At 40.4% G+C, this 20512-nt stretch overlaps 1 protein-coding gene and 1 pseudogene across 2 annotated transcripts in view; both read left to right on the top strand.

The window, feature by feature from the left end:
- Window positions 1-20512, top strand: part of LOC101443649 (aldehyde oxidase 4-like) — a 69801-nt gene that overhangs the window by 8566 nt on the left and 40723 nt on the right. For both annotated transcript variants that reach the window (XR_009186511.1, XM_012525331.3), the window contains exons 3-10: window positions 380-476; window positions 3430-3538; window positions 7912-8038; window positions 10322-10383; window positions 17019-17102; window positions 17689-17769; window positions 18928-19072; window positions 19801-19893. Coding sequence is in view for 1 of the 2 variants with exons in the window: in XM_012525331.3 (XP_012380785.3) it covers window positions 380-476; window positions 3430-3538; window positions 7912-8038; window positions 10322-10383; window positions 17019-17102; window positions 17689-17769; window positions 18928-19072; window positions 19801-19893 (798 nt within the window). In the remaining variant the exon portion in view is untranslated. The remainder of the gene's footprint in view (window positions 1-379; window positions 477-3429; window positions 3539-7911; window positions 8039-10321; window positions 10384-17018; window positions 17103-17688; window positions 17770-18927; window positions 19073-19800; window positions 19894-20512) is intronic.
- Window positions 13018-17050, top strand: LOC139439346 (uncharacterized; annotated as a pseudogene).

Raw genomic sequence — 20512 nt, 5'->3', positions numbered from 1 at the left:
CTGCTGAGTGTGATTGCCCGTATGGTTCTCTGTAGAAATCTCCATGTGTTGGATTACAAGGTCCTGCCCTAGACCCACAGGATTGCTAAATTCTTACCTCCCTGCATACCTGAAAACTTTTGAATGGAGAAATGCATCTGCCCCAAGAGTTTCAATAAGGGAGTGGGGACCTCTAAGGATTTCTTCTCACCTATCATCTGTGAGCTCCTTTATACACACACACAAAAGCTGAAGAATCTCTCTAAGCAACAAACCTTGGCAAACTTGTTACAAGACTCAAAGAAACTTGTTACTTCTTGTCAGTACCAAAAGGAGAAAAGTATAAAAATCAAAACCACCAAAGCAACCTGCTCCCCTCTTTTCCTTGATTCCCTTCAAGTCCATCTCACAGGCACCAAATATGCCTGTGGAGGAGGAGGCTGTGGTGCCTGCACAGTGATGGTGTCCAGATTCGACCCCAAGACTAAGAAGATCCAGTATCCTTTCTGGTGGCTGGTGCCCCTGGGCGTGTCTGGGAAGGGTGCAGTCTCTTCCCAGGCACTTTTCATACCAAAATGCCTTCTCCAACCTCCCCCGCCTCCCCCAGCTTCTGATCACTCCTGCTGCCTCCAGGCCTGCTCTCCCTACAACTCCCTAACTCCAGATCTTTCCCGTGGACTTTCTTCTCATCAGAATATATCTGGTGTGTTAGTCCCTCAGAGCTCTGCTCTCTTTGACTGTACAAATACTTCCTTTGCTTTTCAGTGGGGGTTTTCAGGGAGGAGGGTCAGGCTAGAATACCTTAACTCAAAGAAGTGATAGTCTTTGGTGGAAGACATAGGTTTTCCACAGGCACTCAGAAGAGTTATTTGACTGCCAGGGCTGAATGAGACCTGAAATCATGCTACATGCCAGCATCACCTTGACTTAAGGCTATAAATTCGCTCATGTGTTGAATGTGGCAGTGAAGGAGGAGGAGTCTAAGATGACTCCCAAATTTTGACTTAAGTATCAGGGGAATGGTGGTACAGTTCACAAGTTAGGGAACTTGGAAAAGGGGCAGAAAGGAAAGTGGAAGTTTAACTTTGGACACATTGCATTTGGGGTCGCTATGGGACATCCAAAAGGTATTATCCAACAGATCTAGATAGACAGGTCTGTTACTCAGAGAAGTGATATCATCTGGACCTATCATTTGTAGGAAGTTACCTGCACAGATGATAATAACAATGATAAAACTAATTCACATTAATTGAATGCTAATTGTGTGTTAGGCACTATTCAAAGTACTTTACTTACATTATCATATTTAGTCCTCAAAACAACCTTGAAATAGACATTACTATCTCAATAGGGGAAACTGAGGCAAAGAGAGCTAAGTAGCTTTCTCAAGGTCACATGGACCAGCCAGTGACAGGGCCAAGATATTAGGAGGAGTCTGGAAGGGAGTAAAAACCATGGAAGAGCCTATAGGTATAGGACATTATAGAACAACAGAAAGGGAAATGGGCAAAAGAAGCAAGCACCCACAAAAGAGATCAAGGAGGAATAGGCAGTATGGAAGGAGAGATACCAGAGAAGAGAAATTTCCAAGAAGGTAGAAGTGGTCAACGATATGAAACACAAGAGAATGGCCCAGTGCCATGAGAATGTGACCAGAGCAGTGTCAACAGAGAGATGGGGCTGGAAGGTCAGCTATAGTTGGTACAGGAGTGGCTGGAAGGTCAGGAAATGGAGGCAACAAGTTGCAGATAGCGCTTTGACAAAACTTGACTGAGAAGGGAAAGATGGGCTAATTGCTGGAGAGAAACATAAGTTTTTGTTTGTTTCATTTGCTTTAGCACAGCAAACCCTTGAACTTGTTTCTGGGCTAAGGGAAATGAGACCCTACAGAGGAAGAAGTTAAGAGGACAACTGATGATAGGGCAGGTCCTTGGAGAGTCAAGAGTGAACAGGATCCAGAGTACAGAGGAGCCTGGAATGGAGATGAGATAAGTGCAGCTTGGAATGAGTTGTACCATGCCGAGGAGTGGAGGGAGCTCAGCCTCTATTTGTTGGAGGAGGCATAAGAGTTGGACGGAGGAGAACAATGAACACTGAAAAAGTCACTGAGAGAAATGAGAGGGAGACAAGATCAAGAGGAAGCAAACTCCAGTGGGGAGAGAATTGGGGGACACAAAATAAGAAGCATGTGTCTCCTCCACAGTGTACCTGCGGTCCAACCTGGTATTTGATACAGAGCGCCCTGTTCACCAAGCACTCTTCCAGGGTCCCAAGCTAGTCAGCTGGTGACTTCCAAACAGCTCTGATGATTCAAAGGGCTGATGGAACCAAGGGCAGCATCCATATGCTCAGCCTGGTAGGAGAGAAGCCAAGCATTGCCCAGGAGAGGGACAATTCTCCATGCCTGAAAAGAGAACAGCCCTACGCCTGGGTGAGAATTCAGAGGCTAAATTTGACTGACGAAGTCTGGACTCCATTCTCAACTAGGAAGATGAGAATCCAGTGCTAACCACACTTGCCCTGTCATTAATTCAGTCTCTAATGTGGTAGAAAGGGTCAAGGCAAGGGAGAATACTAGTGGCTCTCAAGCTTAGCTGTACATCGGAATTCTCTGGGGACCTAAAAGGCTAAATTGAGCTCACCAGAGATTCTGTTTTAATCAGGCTAGGGGACAATCAGAGTATCTATTTGTTTGTTTTTAAGATCCACTCCCTGCCCTCAGATGACTCCCTCGTCTGTCTGCTGCTCACTATGTCTGCTCATCTTTTCTAGGAGGCACCGGGAACCAAATCCGGGACCTCCCACTTGGGAAGCAAGTGCCCAGCCACCTGAGCCATATCTGTTCCCCACTGGCTTTGTCATCTGCTGGTTGTATCATTGCGATGTCTAGTATTTGTGACATCTGGTGTTTGCAGCATCTGCTGGTTGCAGCATCTGCTGGTTGCAACATTGGCTCATTACATCTATTCTTTGTAGCATCTGCTCATTGTGGCATCTGCTCATCTTCTTTAGGAGGCACCGGGAACTGAACCTGGGACCCCCTATGTGGGAGGCAGGTGCCCAACTACTTAAGCCACATCTGCTCCCTGAAAAACTCCCCACAGAAGAGAATCTCTACAAGAAATTGTTGTTTATGTAGGTTAACACACCATTTTCTGATGAGTAAAAGACTTCCTTTCCTAGAAAGAGAACAAAATGGAGAATGAGGGTCTCTTAGAGGTCCTACACAAATGTCTCCTTTTTCTTCCCATTTCTCACAACATTCTGCACCAGCCATATGTAAATCCTTTCTTGGGCACATCCAGAAATGTATAGTTTTTAGTCTGCCCCATATTCTCAGGAAAGTACAGTCTCATGACTCTCTTGGAGCTCAAATAATTCCCCAAATTATGTTACTGACTCCCCCATGACTCTACAATGTGCTGTCTTTACATAATTCCATCACAGCCACTATCCAGCCACAGCATGTCTGGTGCCCATCTGCTCTCTGTACGGAGCTGCCATCACCACAGTGGAAGGTGTGGGAAGTATCAAAACCAGGATTCACCCAGTACAGGTAAAAGCACAATGTGATTGGGTCCAGATGTTGGTAAAGGCATTCCACATAGCCTAATGTACTCCAATTATACAACCAACTTTATTTTATTTTAAAGATTTATTTATTTATTTCTCTCCCCTCCCCCCCACCCCGGTTGTCTGTTCTCTGTGTCTATTTGCTGCACCTTCTTTGTCCGCTTCTGTTGTTGTCAGCAACACGGGAATCTGTGTTTCTTTTTGTCGCATCATCTTGTTGTGTCACCTCTCCGTGTGGGCGGCACCATTCTTAGGCAGGCTGAGCTTTCTTTCACGCTGGGCGGCTCTCCTTACAGGGTACACTCCTTGCACGTAGGGCACTCCCTGCGCGCATCAGCACTGCGCATGGGCCAGCTCCACACGGGTCAAGGAGACCCGGGGTTTGAACCGTGGACCTCCCACGTGGTAGGCGGATGCCCTATCCACTGGGTCAAGTCCGCTTCCCTATACAACCAACTTTAAAGCCTTTTGTGCTGTTAAATTCTCATTTTTACAAGACTCAGTGCTTCAGAGATTGGAATCTTCTCAAAGTCAAAATTCCCTCACTGATTTTACTATATCTTAACCCTAAGAGACCTTCTTAGGCCTTTCCTTGCCCTAAACCTATACTAGGACAGTCTAATCTGACAAGAGAAGGAAATGAGATAGGAGATACAAGTTGTCCACCACATTTCAAAATTTCTGAATTCTGAGAGGCTAATTATATGTATAAATGCTCTCTAAATGTCTGAAAAGTAGCTGTAGACCATGCTATGATAAACCACAACTAAATGATAAAGCATATACTAAAGTTTAGAGGGTTTTTTTAAGAAACAGCAATGTCATTTTTACATAGCAGAATGGAAACTTCTGCAGGGTTAAGTTTCAATGGTAGTGTACAAAGAGAAAATTATAAATAGCCATATTTTATCCCTTGCATTTTTAAAATTGTTTTCCATATATTTTATTTTTAAAGAGCTTTTAAATTACAGAAAAGTTACATCAAAAGTATAAATGATTTCCATATACCACATACACACACACACACACATTCCCTATTAATAACATCTCACAATAGTTTGGTACATTTGTTACAAATGATGAATGAATATTGAAGCATTGCTGCTAACCAAGATCTATAGTTTACGTTATGGTTCACACTTAATTCCAATGTCCAAGAAATGCCCTATTTTCCACTGTTTTTGTCAGGGTTCTCTAGGAAAACAGAACTGACGGGAGATATCTGTAAATAGTTTAAGATTTTATAAAATTGTCTCATGCAACCATGGGGATGCATAAGTCCAAATTCCATAGGGCACGCTGCAAGCCAGGGACTCAGATAAAGGTCCTCGTTGAATTCCCGAGGAGACGCTGTATGTCTGAAATAGAGATGGAGATTCTCTGAATGCTAAAATCACTTCTCCTTAAGACCTTCATCAGATTGAATGAGATGTCACTCTTGCTGACAGCAATCTCTTCAGTTGATTGTAGATGTAACCAGCCATCTATGCAATCAACTCACAGATGATTAAAGTCCATGAAATGTCCTTGTATTACAACTAGCCCAGTGCTAGCTTGACCAAACAACTGGGCCCCATTACCTAGCTGAGTTGACACCTTAACCTAAAAATCACATCTACCTATATTCCTTCCCCTGCCCCGCCCCCCCCCCCCCCCCCCAGAACCTCTGGTAACCATTCTTTATATCAATGTTACATGTTCTTCCATTACTACAATAATGTTTACTTTGGTCCATGGTTTCATTCTCCCCTTATGTTTGTTCATTCTCAACCTTGAGGATTTTGTGATAGTTATACCTGCTCTGCCTCAGATTAAGAGAGGGCTTACATTTTATGGGGCAGATGGGAGGAACTGTTTTGCTTACAGTTATAGATATTCTCTGTTTTTTGAGATGGGGTTCTCCATCATCATCATTTTGTTCATTGTCCTGGGAGAGTCTGTTTACCTGGAGAGTGGGCGTCGGCTGCAACTCTACTGATATTCAGGACTCAACCATCATATGAACAGATCATATAAAGATTTAAGTCTCTGGGACATAGTTTTAATGGGTAGAGTGTTAATTATATGTTCAAATAAAATAGGTAGAAGAATCATGTGTAGGGAAATTATAAATGAGTCCAACTCTGTTACATTGGAGAAATAGGTTGCAATATATTCTAAGGTAAGGCCCACTGATGGGGTGCTGATTTCAAAGCATTTTATGGTGCCACTCTCTACTCCCTTTCTGTCTCCTGGTAACCTATCTTCCAGACTCTATCTCATTTTGAACATAGAGGCTAAGTGTCTCCTCCAACAATGTATTACCATTGATAGGAACTTGTTGATAACATGTCTTTCAACCATAAATTTAATGACTTTTCAATCTTACTAAGATCTTACTGGCGGTGGACTTGGCCCAGTGGTTAGGGTGTCCGTCTACCACATGGGAGGTCCGCGGTTCAAACCCCGGGCCTCCTTCACCCGTGTGCAGCTGGCCCATGCGCAGTAATGATGCGCGCAAGGAGTGCCCTGCCACGCAGGGGTATCCCCCACGTAGGGGAGCCGCACGCGCAATGAGTGCACCCCATAAGGAGAGCCGCCCAGCGTGAAAGAAAGCTCAGCCTGCCTAAGAATGGCACCGCACACACAAAGAGCTGACACAACAAGATGACACAACAAAAAGAAACACAGACTCCCATGCTGCTGACAACAACAGAAGCGGACAAAGAAGACGCAGCAAATAGACACACAGAACAGACAACCGGGGTGGGGGGTGGGGGGTGGGGGTGGGAAACAGAGAGAAATAAATAAATCTTTTAAAAAATTTAAAAATTTAAAAAAAGATCTTACTCCACACTTTGCTCAGCACCTTAACAGTTAAGGAAGCCCCAGCTCATCAGATTTCTTTTTATCATATCTTGATGGTAAAGATGCTAGATTCATTCAATTGTGTGCTGGAGCAGACTGCTGGCTCAAAAGACCCAAATGTTATACTTATACTGTTAAATGTTATACTTAAAGACCCAAATGTTATATTTTGCAAGCCAGTTTTAAAATGCAGCCATTGTTAAAAATTGTTATATAAACTTACAATTAATAATAAATTATATTAAATACAAAAATAATACATATAAAAGCTCATCACTTCCTAACTATTTTACTACTATCTATGATCTTAAGATCAACGGCATCTATTATATCTACATGGTAGATATAATTGTATGCTACTGTGCATCTCTTCCCATATCTGCAATCTTGGACATCACATTGATAGTCATGGTGGGAGAGTTTACATTATGGAAATTGGCAGAAGCTACAAATTGGAGCTTTTGTGTATGTGTTTTCCAAAGGGGCAGTTTTTAAGTAACTTTACTAGCACATGTACAGCCATGCTTATATGTCACATCTGAGACAACTTGCCATCTAGCAATAAAACCACCTCAGCCATGTTTTCCTTTAGTATGAGAAGAGATGTCTGAACCTTCAGTTGAGCCAGAGATGAAGTAGTTTATTTTAAAACTTTTGGATCACATTTAAGCCAGCTGTCTGAGCACCCTGTGAGAGACACTCAGGGCTGATACACACACCGGGACACGCAGAGTCATGTCTCCCATCCATAGGTTCATGACCTTTGTACAGACTGGAAAAAGTAAATTGTCATTTCTCTCTCTTTTTCAAATTTTTGTCTTGCTTGGTTTGCTCTTGTACTTGAGTGTGTAAAGTCTAATGCACATAAGTTAAACACATGACTGGCAAAATACTATGAAATAGCACTTTGCAATTTTCAAAGGATTCATAATATTTATGTCAGTTAATCCATCAAAAATTCTATAATATAAAAATACTCTATAATATAAATGAAGAAAAGGGTAAAAGTGAATTGCATTTGAAGAGTACTTATTATGTGCCAAAAACTATGTGAAAAGATTTGTATATATTTATTCATGTCATCTCATAGCCATCCTGTGTATTAGATACCATTATTATCCCAATTTTACAGGTGAAGAAAAGTCGAGTAAATCACCCAAGATTATACACTTAATGATTTTGAGTAAGAGCTCAAAATCCCATGAGCATGATTCCAAAGACCTTTGCTTGTTCTTTCAAACTATACTTCCTATTTCACAGATTAAAAAAAAGAAAAAAACAGGCTGTAGAGAGGAAAGTGGCTTAATTAAAACCTGCCACTAGGCTTTCCTTGAGCACAAAAATATATATACACATGATTTCAAAAAATAAAACTGTTTTACTTCCAAGGTGACATTTCCTGCCCTACAGAGATATTTCTGGCAAACCAATTAAGCTCTGCTGCTTGCTGGTGTCCAAGGTTGAGAAATAAGAGGTTTAAAATATAATTAATGTGCCATTTGATTCCAGGAGAGACTTGCCAAGTGTCATGGCACACAGTGTGGATTCTGCAGCCCAGGAATGGTGATGTCTATCTATACTCTCTTGAGGAACCACCCGGAGCCAACCCCTGAGCAGATAACTGAAGCTATTGGAGGTGAGTTTTCTCAGCCCTCTGCATGAAAGGCACAGGGTGAAAAGTGCATAGGGAAGGAAATCCCAGCCCATGGAGAGAAGTTGTGGCACAGTTAGGAATCAAGGCACCTGGCCAACATGCAGATCCCTTTGGTACCTAACTTGACCCAAGCTCTTTCAATGAAGAACTTGGCAGCAGTGATGCTAGGAATCATGACAGTATTGGTTTCATTACACATCTTTCCACTTAAAAGAGTTTTTTATCACTCTGCAAAGACATTCAAATAGGCTATTTCTAACATTTTTAATAAAAATTTTGTCCATATGTGAAAATTTGAGTAGTATAGAATAATGAGATTTTGCCATTTATTTTAAAATTAATCTGAGAAACATTCATTAACTTTACTTACTACAATTAATTTTATAAGGAAAGACTTTCAGATACTTCACATTTTACATCCATGTTGCATTCACTAAAGTAAGATCAAGGAGGTCATAGCAATTAATTATCACAAATAAGCTTGGTGAGCAATTCAATCTCCTCTGCAAAATAGCCATCAAAATTAAGTGAGCAAAAACAATTTTCTACCAAAAAAATGTTAATAAATGTAATTTTCTATAACAAAGGTACCTAGTTGCAGGGTAACTAGTTAATAGTTCTTAGGAGAAAACCATTAAGTCTCTTAATATCATAGGAAGGCTTTTTTCCCTTTTGATAACAGACCCACATAGAAACTCAGCTTTATGATGAAAGGGGATAAAATAAACCTAAGTAAAAAGTCAACTAAAATTTTATGAATCTGGTACATAAATACTTTCTACTACTTTCTCTTATCCCTCAATAACTTCTTCACTCAAAGTTTTTCATTTTTAATTAAGTACTATAAAAACTTTGGCTTATGGGCTCAACTACAATTTTAACCAAACCCAAACCAAGGTATTTTAGGCTTTTAAGTTTTTCCACAATAAATAAAGGTTGTAACTTGAGCTTTTTACATTATTTTCAGATATTTTGTTTTACCATTACTTATGAATTTGAACAATAGGTATTCATTGTTCAATGAAAGAATCCACATTAATGAAATATTTGGAGCTTTGGAAAGCAGGGATGTTGTGATTTGCCATACTTTCTTTCTTTTATTTATTTTTTAGTTTGATTATGCACAGGTAGTCTTATAGCAATGGACTATTTCCACCCAGATTCTATGCCTGCAATTCTCATAACCACCACAAGGAGACGGTGTTGTTAACTTTGGCTAAATGGATGAAGTAGCTAATTTCATTATAAGTGTGGATGACTGGGAAAGTTTATTTTGGTTCACAATCCATTTGCTTGTGCTCTTTCTAGCATTACAAATGATAACCTTCATGTTTATATTTTAAGAAAAGCAATAATATAGAATAAAGTTCAACAAAACACAGGTATAGGTACATACTTTCTAAATTGGTCAACTGGTATGAATCACTGCTTCATTTAATCTTCTCTTTTCCCTTCAAGACTAAGGAAAAGAAAAATGTGAATTTCCATCATTTTTTCTTAGAATCAAAAGAATTTCTGTAATATTGCTATTAGCTTTCCCTCAGTGAAACTTTACTTAGTAGAGCTTCCTGAGTTTATCAGAGAGAAGGCATCCACTGTCTCCTAAATACTTCTATTTCACTCCACCTGGTTCTTTTCTAGACATTTCAGCTCCTTCCTCTACTTAATGGAGAGATTCTAAGTTCATACCCTTCCATTTTCTTTTCCTTTATTAGCAAAAAGAAAGATTATAGAGTCACCAGCCATTCTTGTACATGCAGTTTCTTCCTAAGAAACTGTGAGAGAGATAAGGCATGTACATCAACAACCATACTCCAGCACCGTCTCTAATTGGCCTGCAGGAGAACCGAGCCAGTAGGTGCTACAGCTCTGCTGAGGTGTTGAAGAATAAGCATACTTTCCCTAAGAGGACATTTGAGAGAGAAGAGACAGCATGTGACAAAGATTGACAAAGGGTCACACATGAGAGGGAATGAGGGTGGCAGGTACACCAGTTAGAGGAAGAGTAGATTACAAGGCAGGAGGAGTTGGTTGGGAAAAAATAAAGAGATCTTTGTGGTATTTCAGGAAGAAAATATAACCACAAGATCTATTTTTAAAAAACATTCCCTCCAGGGAGAACAGTTATTTCAAAGAGCCATCTTGCTGGTTTTAGGGAACAAAAAAGCATCTAATTACTAATGTAACTATTCCACTAAAAACATGAAGCACAGATATGCAATGTATTTCTATATCATTCTTAAATATGTATCTCTTCTTAATCAGGTAATTTGTGTCGCTGTACTGGATATCGACCAATTGTAGAAAGTGGGAAAACTTTCTGTGTGGTAAGTTTTTTTTTAAAAAAAGAATCTTCATACTGTTTATTAATACATTAATTAATAATTCTTTGCATAAAATAACCTAATGCATGAAAGAAGAGTATTGCTGGGGTGCCTTCTTTATAGGAAGGTATTACAACCTGTAGGGGCTTAAAGAAGCTGCTCCAGCCTGTGTCCCCTCTCTGAGACCATCCCTCTCCACAATCTGGGAAGAAAAGGGTGAGGTATGTTAGGTGTGCCTGAAAGAATCTAGCATCATGTTCCAGAGACCCAGTTCTGACTTTCCAGTGCAAGCCCCACCTATTGGGGTTAACCTTAGTATGCCAAAGTTCATTCATTCATTTGTTCATTAATTCATCCGTTCATTCACTACTTGCTTATTGAGCCCCTCCTAAATACCAACCTCTGTGCTACACATTGTCAACATAGTAAACAGAAGACAGTCACTAGCTCACATTCTAGTCAAGTGAGACAGAAATGAGCTGACAAATGAAAAAACCATTACAAACCATGAGAAATGTTATGGATAAAAAGTCAAAGTACTGTGAGAATAAATAGGGACACCTGACCTCTTGAGGTTCAGACAAGGTCTTCCTGAGAAGTAGACTTAACTGGGCAAAGGGGAGGGAGGGTGTTCCATGTGCAAAAGCAGTCTGGAGAATGCAGGAAAGAGTGGGGCGTATTTGAGGAGGTCCAGGAGATCAAGCGCTTAGCTGTGATGATTAGGTTAGTAGCTTGGAGTGAGTATAACAACACTGGATTTGGAGTTACACAGACTGGGGTCTATCCCAGCCAGAAGACCTAGGGCAAGTTTCAACTCTGTGGTCCTTAGTTACAGGAATGTAGTGAGGATTAAACAATGATGAATGAAAGCTCTTGGTATACCAGATGCCCTGATTAACTGTTAAATTATTGCCCTCTCCTTCTGTTATTATTGCTTATTGAAGGCCCTTCTGTACCATACCAAGAAGATGTCCAAGTTTTGTTTCCTTGTCTCAGGGACTTTGGAATTGACAAAGTAGAAATTTCAAGAGAAATCTGGACAGAAACTCCCTCCTTACTTTATTATTATTTTTTTACTTTATTTTTATTAGAAGATTGGAACAACACAAATAATAGCCTTGGTTTTTTTTTTAATAAACTTTTATTTGGGAATAATTTTAGAGTTACAGAAAGGTTGCAAACATAGCACAGAGTTTCCATATACCTTTTACTCCACTTCCCCTCTGGTTTACATCTTACAGAATCATGAAACATTTGTCAAAAATAATAAATTAATGTTGGTGTATGACTATTAACTGAACTACAAACTCTATTTTGGTTTCCCCAGTTTTTCCACGAAAGTCCATTTTCTGTTCCAGTATCCAAACAAGAATACCACCTTACATTTAGTTGTCATATCTCCTTAATCTCCTCCAGTCTTGGACAGTTTCTCCATCTTTCCTTGTTTTTCATGACCTTGACGGTTTTGAGGAGTACTGGCAAAGTATTTTGTACAGTGTTTCTCAAAAAACAAAAACAAAAACCAACATTGCATTCAGAATTATCTAAAATAACCCTATTTTGGTCTTTCTAGCCACTAAAATTGTTAGTCTTGGTATTTATCCAATTAACTTTTAGCATTTATCTTGTTTATAGTCCTAAATCAGGCACTTTACTAAAAGTAAAAATATATGGTCCATGACTTCATGAAAAGCATACTCTATTGAATAAAATGAAAAGTAAATAATAAAAGCATAATTCAAAAGCAAGATATCCTGTGAACCTGCTTATAGGTTTTGAAGGAACATGGATTAAAGAGAATTAATGAGTGAGAAAGGTAGAAAAGGGGAGTTTTGAGCCATGTCTTAATGGAAATCATGGAAATAGATTAGTGAAGAAGGGCCAGTAGAAATTTCCAAACAAGAAAATGTGTGGAAATAGGAAAAAGAAAGATATCTAAGTTTCAGCTAAGAAACTAATGTAGGGAAACGGACTTTGGCCCAGTGGTTAGGGCGTCCGTCTACCATATGGGAGGTCCACGGTTCAAACCCCGGGCCTCCTTGACCCGTGTGGAGCTGGCCATGCGCAGTGCTGATGCGCGCAAGGAGTGCCGTGCCACGCAAGGGTGTCCCCCGCGTGGGGGAGCCCCACGCGCAAGGAGTGTGCCCCGTAAGGAGAGCCGCCCAGCGTGAAAAGAAAGAGCAGCCTGCTCAGGAATGGCGCCGCCCACACTTCCCGTGCCGCTGACGACAACAGAAGCGGACAAAGAAACAAGACGCAGCAAATAGACACCAAGAACAGACAACCAGGGGAGGGGAGGAAATTAAATAAATAAATAAATCTTTAAAAAAAAAAAAAAGAAAGAAACTAATGTAGCTGGAGCACTGGGGAGTAAAGGGATATTATTTCAGGCTCAGGAATTTAGACTGAAAGGTGATAACCAACATGTAGCCATTGTTTATCCTCCAGCTCAGAGTAATGCAATTAGAACAGTTTTTCAGAAGGGAAATTTTGGGTACCTATATGCACCAAGGGGAAGACACAGTAGGGAAGGTGAGGGCATGAACTAGGGAAGTACCCACGTGTGATGGAATGAGGACCTAGGCCCATGTGACAGACATGGGACAGAAAGATAACTTTCAGGGGATTGCCAGAATCATGGCCACCGGGCATGGTGAAGGGTACAGTGAGAAAGGAATCAAAGTCACCTTCAAAGCTGAGAGACTGAGAAACCAGGTAAGGATGAAAGAAGTTGGAAAAGAATGATTTAGTAGAGAGACGGGAGGAGAAGGAGTGAGATATACGAAGTTGTCAAAAAGTTAAATGGTAAAAGGAGACATACTGTAGACAAGGTTTCAGAATGTTTTTCCAGCACCCATTTTTTATGACAAAAATAATTTTACATATTTTCAGTTGACCAAAAACAAGTCAAGGTGCACATGTTAATTACAAATACTATAAAATATTTGGAGAAAAAAATCTATTTTTATGCCATTACTAAATAATGAAGAATCTCAAAAAGCTTTACAAATTGCTAGCTAGTTTATTTGAAATCCTGGTTAAGATCCTATTTATGTCAAACCATATGAAATGACTGATATGCCACCATTTTTTACTTACAGAAAAAAGCAACTTCATGTGATTCAATCTAATACTTTGTGATTATTTTCCTGGAGAGAAATCTCTGCAAAGATATAGATTAAAAAATACATATTTTAGTCTCACTCACTCTGGGTCCCTACATTCTAATTTTTTAAAATTTTTTTCCTAGATTAAAAAAATTTTTTTAATTGCGCAAAATATTACATTGCAAAATATAAGAGAATTCCATATACCCCCACTCCCAAACCCCCACCCCCACTCCTCCCATATCACCAAATTCTTTCATCAGTGTGGCACATTCATTGTATTTGATGAATACATTTTAGAGCACTGCTACACAGCATGGGTTATAGTTTACATTGTAGTTTACATTCTCTACCAGTCCATTCAGTGGGTTGTGGCAGGATATATGATGTCCTGCATCTGTCACTGCAATATCATTCAGGACAACTCCAAGTCCTGAAAATGCCCTCATTCAATTTATAGTTACTTCCTTTACTGTGCACAGCATTGTCACAAAACCCAAATCCCTTTTTATCTCTGCAGAAAATTATTTTACAAGTCAAAATATCAGCTCACACTTCTGTAGCATTGCCTCTGTGTGAGATGCTGATGCTGTTCCATTTGCATATTTAAATCTAACAAACCTGCTTGGGATGAGTTTTATTATCCGAATTTATTACAAGCTCAACCCAGCTACTCAGTGTTAAAGCAGGAATTACAACCCAGGTCTCCTTGACTTCATGAATGATAAGCAGTGTGTCCAAACTGCCAGAGACCCTGAGGCTGTATCTGGACACGCAAAGGGAAAGCAAGAATGGAATAATTGATAGTTGCAGTAACTGACCAATGAAATTCAGGCCAAAAAACTGCTTTTGGTGCATATGAGATGTCCTGAAAATTAAGGTAAAATGGTACGGGATTTGCATCATCCAAACACTTCTCTCAGGATTTTGGTTTGTTTGTATTTGTATATACAAAGTCTTGAAGGCAATTTGTCTTCCTGGGGTTTCATTAGAAATACACACCATAGCTCACTGCACAGTAGTGCTAGGGGCATTCCCCTCTTATCCTCCGACACAACCCAGCAGCCTTCATACCTGCCGAGCCGCTAGGAAGCGCCTGTCATGAACTCCTGGAAGCTTGAAACCGTCCACACCTCTCGACTCCAGGGGGGAAAGAGTTAGTTGAAGCAGATCATCCAGGAAAGCTCTTCATTGGAGGGTTCAATACAGAAACAAATGAGAAAACCTTTGAAGCAGTATTTGGGAAATATGGAAGAACAGTGGAAGGACCCTTGATGAAAAATTATGAAACTGACAAAAATTGAGAGGTTTTGTTTTTGTCACCTTTGCAAGTCCAGCAGATACCAGGGATGTAGCCGGAGACATGAATGGGAAGTCCTCAGGTAGAAAAGCCGTCAAGGTGGAACAAGCCACTAAGCCATCATTTGAAAGTGGTAGATGTGGAGTACCTCCCCCTCCAAGAAGCAGAGGCCCTCCTGGAGGTCTTAGAGGCCGAAGAAGGGAAGTGGAGGAACCAGGGGCACCTTCACCTGGAGGGCGCATGGATGGTGGCTGCTATTCCATGAATTTTAACATGAGTTCTTGCAGGGGACCACTTTCAGTAAAAAGAGGACCACCACTACGAACTAGGGGTCCTTCTCCTTAAAGATCTGCCCCTCAAGACCAGTTTGCAGCAGCAGCGGAATAAAAGGGGAGAACTCCTGTATTACGTGGAAGAGATGGTTATGGAGGCCCACCACTAAAGAAACCCCTGCCCTGTTTAAAGATGTTTATTTGTCCCCAAGAGATGATGGATATTCTATTAAAGACAGCTATTCAAGCAGAGATTACCCAAGTTCTTGTGATACAAGAGGTTATGCACCACTACCAAGCGATTATCCATACCATGATGATGCTCATTCCAGGTCATGTGATTACTGTCCATCGAGAGTCTATAACGATCAAGTTAGCTACAGTCATGATCAAGACTATTCAGTTCATCCGAGTGGAGGGTCCTACAGGGAGTCATAGGAGAGTTATGGTAACTCATGTAGTGCTCCACCTAGACGAGTGCCCCCACCATCTTGTGGTAGAAGCAGTTGCTATGATGCCTGCAGCAGCTCACATGACAGAAATGGTGGAAATTGAGACAGTAATTCAAGTAACCGAAGTGATCTCTATTCAACTGGTCATGATCAGGTTAGCAGACAAGAAAGAGGGCTTCCTCCTAGAATGGAAAGGGGGTACCTTCCATGTGATTTCTATAGGCAATAAAGCCACAGAGCACCAAGAGGTGGTGGCCATGAAGGACGCAGATCTGATAAAGGGGGAGGCAGAAGCAAATACTAAAAACAAATAAAACTATGGACCAAAACCCCTGTTCATGGAAACAAACAAAAAGTGGAAACTGTTGTCGTAATTACCCAAGGACTACTAAGATGACAAAATCGTATTACCTTTTTAAATTTTCCTACATACTCCTCCATAATTTTTATGTTCTGGTGAGGAAAAAGTAAAACATGTTTGATTTTATTTCATTTATGACATTGTTTTCAACAAGCAAATATTGTGTAAGACTTGACTCATGTACTAGTGTTATAATTTTCCAAATCAAAATGTCCCTAAAGGTCACTTCCTATCTGATTTTTTCCCAGTAAATGCAGCAAGCCCACTTAAGAGCTTCCATAAACATCTAGCATGTAAAATGGAGAAATGAATCTTTCTGCCTATTCAAGCTAGATATTAGCGGGTGGTCGGGGTAATGCTACTCTTGGGATTTCAGGATGTCTTTAAACTGAAATCTCAACAGTCTCAGTGTGAAAAACTGAGGTCAGATGCTTATGTAAAGAAAGTGCTATTCACCCAGTAAACTCAAATGATCAAATGGATAATGCTGGCCATATTTTGCCTTTCTGACATCTCTTTAGAAATCTTCAAGAAACTCTCCTTTTCTCGCTCCCCCCAATAAGACCATTTAAGTGTGTGTTAAACAACTGCAGAATAAAAATAAAAAAAATAAAAATAAAAAATTTAGAAAACTTTAAAAAAATAATAAAAAATAAAGCTCTGTGTGCTAAAAAAATAAATAAATAAATAAATAAACAACTGCAGAATACTAAATATAAAGTTAGACCAGATACAACCATGAAGCTGCAAAACAAAACAAAACAAAACACATCCCTCTTTTTAAAAAAAGAACACAATTGTATAGTCTGTGAGTTTTTCAATTGCCACGTTATAACTATAGTCTATTTACCTCTTTCCAGTAAGAAGCCTTAGTTGATTGACACCTCCTCTAATCCCCATTGCCTTCCCTGAGACTTGAGTGACACCGTTAATAAGATCCCATCATGAGTGTGATTGCACACTCCCTGTAATTTTCTCTAATTGTTCAGTGATGGAATAGCTTTTTCCTCCACCCCTCCAAATTACAGAGGCCTTGAGGGCAAAGAAGCTCTCCATTACTCTTCCATAGCTCCTGGGGATCCTGGGTACTGCTGAGTACTCAGTCCTCAAGCAGTAAATTTGATTTAAACTGCATTACTTCCTAAGGCATCAACTGTTTGTCAAGTGAAAGGATCAGGAAAATGTTGCATGGATCAAGAAGACAGGTCTTTTGTGAATTATCAGGAAAAAGTAAGTATTGTATCGGGTCTTCCACTTTAGTTAGGATTACCTAAAAAATACCTGCATAAATCCAAATTTATTCAAGTTTTCTATCATTTTCAGTGAGTCATATGCAAAATAACTGAATTTAGGGTGTAAACAGCCTTAAAGAGCTCCAAAAAATTTTGCTAGGCCATGACTTTTGTGAGGTTGGTCACCATAGAAGGCTGTTTTCCTTCTGGAACCATTTTGACCTTCTGTGCCTAATTTGGACCTACCCATCCCCCAACAAGCCCTAAGAGGTAGGTAAACAGGGCACCTTCCTGTCATGGAGAATAAATATCCACGAGTAATACCTGAGATCCAGCCAGAAGGTTAACAACCAATTTCTGACCCTAGAAGAGTAATCTCAAAGTCCAGGAAAGCTGCTGGGGAATCCATCCCGTGGTCCTCTGAGAGTGGGAAGAATTCCCTTCGGGGTACCCTGTGGTTTTGGCCCCTCCATTCTGGATCAGGAGCTGACAGAAGTTTAGGTCCTAACTCTAAAGCCTCATGTCACAGATTCCCGTACAGTTTCAGTAACTCTGAAACTCCATTTGTGTTTTGTTTTGCTGAGATGTGTACCAAACTGTACAATGAAGATGAGTTCCAGCCCTTGGATCCATCCCAGGAGCCTATCTTCCCACCCGAGCTGATAGTAAGATGCTTCTCTTTGTTGTTTCATCACATGGTGTAGTATAAACCTTTTTGTATTACTTTATGCAATTACCGAGTTTTAGACATTAAAAGTTACAAGTATTTGGTGCATGATCATGGGGCAGTAATTCATTTTCAGGGAGTTGTTCGGCTCCACTATAAACAATATGGAGCTGACTGCTTAGAAGAGTGCTGCCAGAACCATAAGACCTGGTTCAGTCCCCTGAGTTGAAGAACCTGAGGGCTGGCAAGTGTAGGCGACTTGATCAAGGTCATACAGCTAAACTAGGGTATGTTAGGGGCAATTTGTAAAATAGGTAGAGCAAAGGCCAAATGACAGTTATTATCATGAAATTGCATCATTCTTAAATTAACTTACGTGATCTCAGCTCTGTGGGGCGAACGAGAGACAAAAAAGTAATGAGTGTGGCATGTCTGTCCTCTGGAGAGCATGAGGCGAGTGAGGCAGGAGGCAAGATTCTACTGGCTGCGCAGAAGGTCTCAGTGCCCACACACCCCTCAGAGCAGGAGAGCTTGGGCACGCTGGATGTGAATCTAGAATTTAAAGATATACATACATATGACTTTATATATTACTCTGCAGAACGCTTTTAAAAATTCATTTTCACTGTACCCAGCAAATGATTTAAGATATTGTTACCAAGGATAATTTTGCCTACAGTTATACAATTTTGCAATTTTTGTCCTACAAAAAAAATTTAACCTCTGAGTCATTGTTAGAACAGAACTAGAACAAGAATCTAAACACTTTAATTCCCAGGCTAAGACATTTTCACTCTACTATGCTGCCTCCTCTTCACAAATATAAAGCTACCTCTAAATCCCATCGCTAATGACCAGACAGCTTTTTAGGATGCTTGGAAAGTGGTGCCCACACCAATTATATCAATCTGGGTGGCTTCAAAAGAATAAGAGACACAACAGGGGAGTAGATGCAGCTCGGTGATCGAGCTCCTGCTTCCCATGTACAAGCTCCTGGGTTCAATCCCCAGTACCTCCGGAAAAAAAAAAATAAAGGGCAATGCTTTCCTGATCCTTAGAACTAGCCGTTCATTTGGGCCCCCAGAACAGTGGATAGACACATGGCTTGCTGTTCAAGAGCCTTAGTTAAAGACCTGTTGGCTGTGCCTCCCTGCAGAGAATGGCAGAAGATACAAACAAAAGAAGGCTGACATTCCAAGGGGAGAAGACTACCTGGATCACTCCCGTGACCCTGGACGATGTTCTGGAACTGAAAGCCAATTTTTCTGAAGCCCCACTTGTCATGGGAAACACGACAGTGGGTAGGTAGTTACTAAGCATGTTCTTTAGTCTAGGTTATGTAACCCGGGCATCTGTATTGCTTTTTTTAAAAAGATTTATTTATTTTATTTATTTATTCCCGCCATCCCATTGTTTGTACTTGCTGTCTGCTCTCTGTGTCTGTTTGTTGAATGCACTCTGTGTTCTTGTCTTCTTTTTAGGAGGCACCAGGAACTGAACCCAGGCCCTCCAATGTGGGAGGGAGAGCCCTTGAGGCAACTTCATTCCTTGCTTGTTGTGTCTCTTGTTGTGTTTCTTTGCTGTGTCTCCTCATTGCATCATCTCATTGTGTCAGCTTGCCATGCCAGCTCACTGTCTTGCTCATCTTCTTTAGGAGGCACTGGAAACCAAATCCAGGACCTCCCATGTGGTAGGCAGGTGCCCAATTGCTTAAGCCACCCACTTCCCCTGTTGCTTTTTTTTTTTTTTTCCCTTTTGCTGTGGTACTTGCTTTATTGCTTTTGGGGGCCAAGCAGGGAGGGAGTTGGCAGGGGAGCTGAATGCCCACTGCCTCAGGTGGTAGTCTCCTGGGATGCTTTTTAAACACTATGTAAATGCAATTCATTTGTATTCATGTATACCTATGGGCCTTTAGAAGTCTTTGTTTTTTTCTTTTGCATCATTTAAATCATAATTTTTACTCTGGGTAATTGGCATCTATCAGCACCCATTGTCTTCCTTTTCTGTTTTAAATCCTTTTCCCCTTAAGGACCTAACTTGAAATTCAGAGATGCATTCCATCCAGTTTTCATATCTCCACTTGGGCTTCCAGAACTACATTTTGTGAACACCACAGATGATGGTAAGTTTCTTCTTTTTCAAATAAGATGTTACCATTGGGCGTTGGTAGGATGCTGAATAAAATACAAACACTGTGCTCATTTGAGTGCTAAATAGAATATCTGACCTAGTTTGTTCATTTATTCATTTAACAAATATTATTTTACATCAACTCTGTGTCCTCTATGAGCTTGTTTAAACTGGCCCATACAGCTGTGTCCCTGAGCACTACGTGGTCATAGAAGCCATAATGGTGGGAAGATGCCATTGCGCTCCATCAAGTCTGGAGGGATTGGCTGAAAAAAGAAACATACAAGATTTGCTGACTAGTAGAAAAGGTTCTTCCACAGGTCACTCCCTGATTCACAAATTTGCTCAAGGTCTATCCATACCCATACAGATTCACCAAGAACAACAAAACATCTGGGCAAACAGGATTTCTAAATTTTAATGTGAATATCAACCTTACTTATTTTTACCATTTCTTGCATTTTACCAAATATTTTCACATCACTCATCTCCTGATCCTCAGGACAACCCTGGGAGGTATATGTGGCAGAGAGCCTTTGAATCTCCATTATCCCAAAGAAGGTACAGAATCAAAGGGCTGAAGTAACTTCCTCAACATCACACAACTAATG

The sequence above is a fragment of the Dasypus novemcinctus genome, chromosome 7 (assembly GCF_030445035.2).
Source record: "Dasypus novemcinctus isolate mDasNov1 chromosome 7, mDasNov1.1.hap2, whole genome shotgun sequence".
In the NCBI taxonomy this organism is placed as follows: domain Eukaryota; kingdom Metazoa; phylum Chordata; class Mammalia; order Cingulata; family Dasypodidae; genus Dasypus; species Dasypus novemcinctus.
The sequence above is the reverse complement of the archived record's forward strand: the minus strand, read 5'-3'. Positions and strand labels throughout refer to the sequence as shown.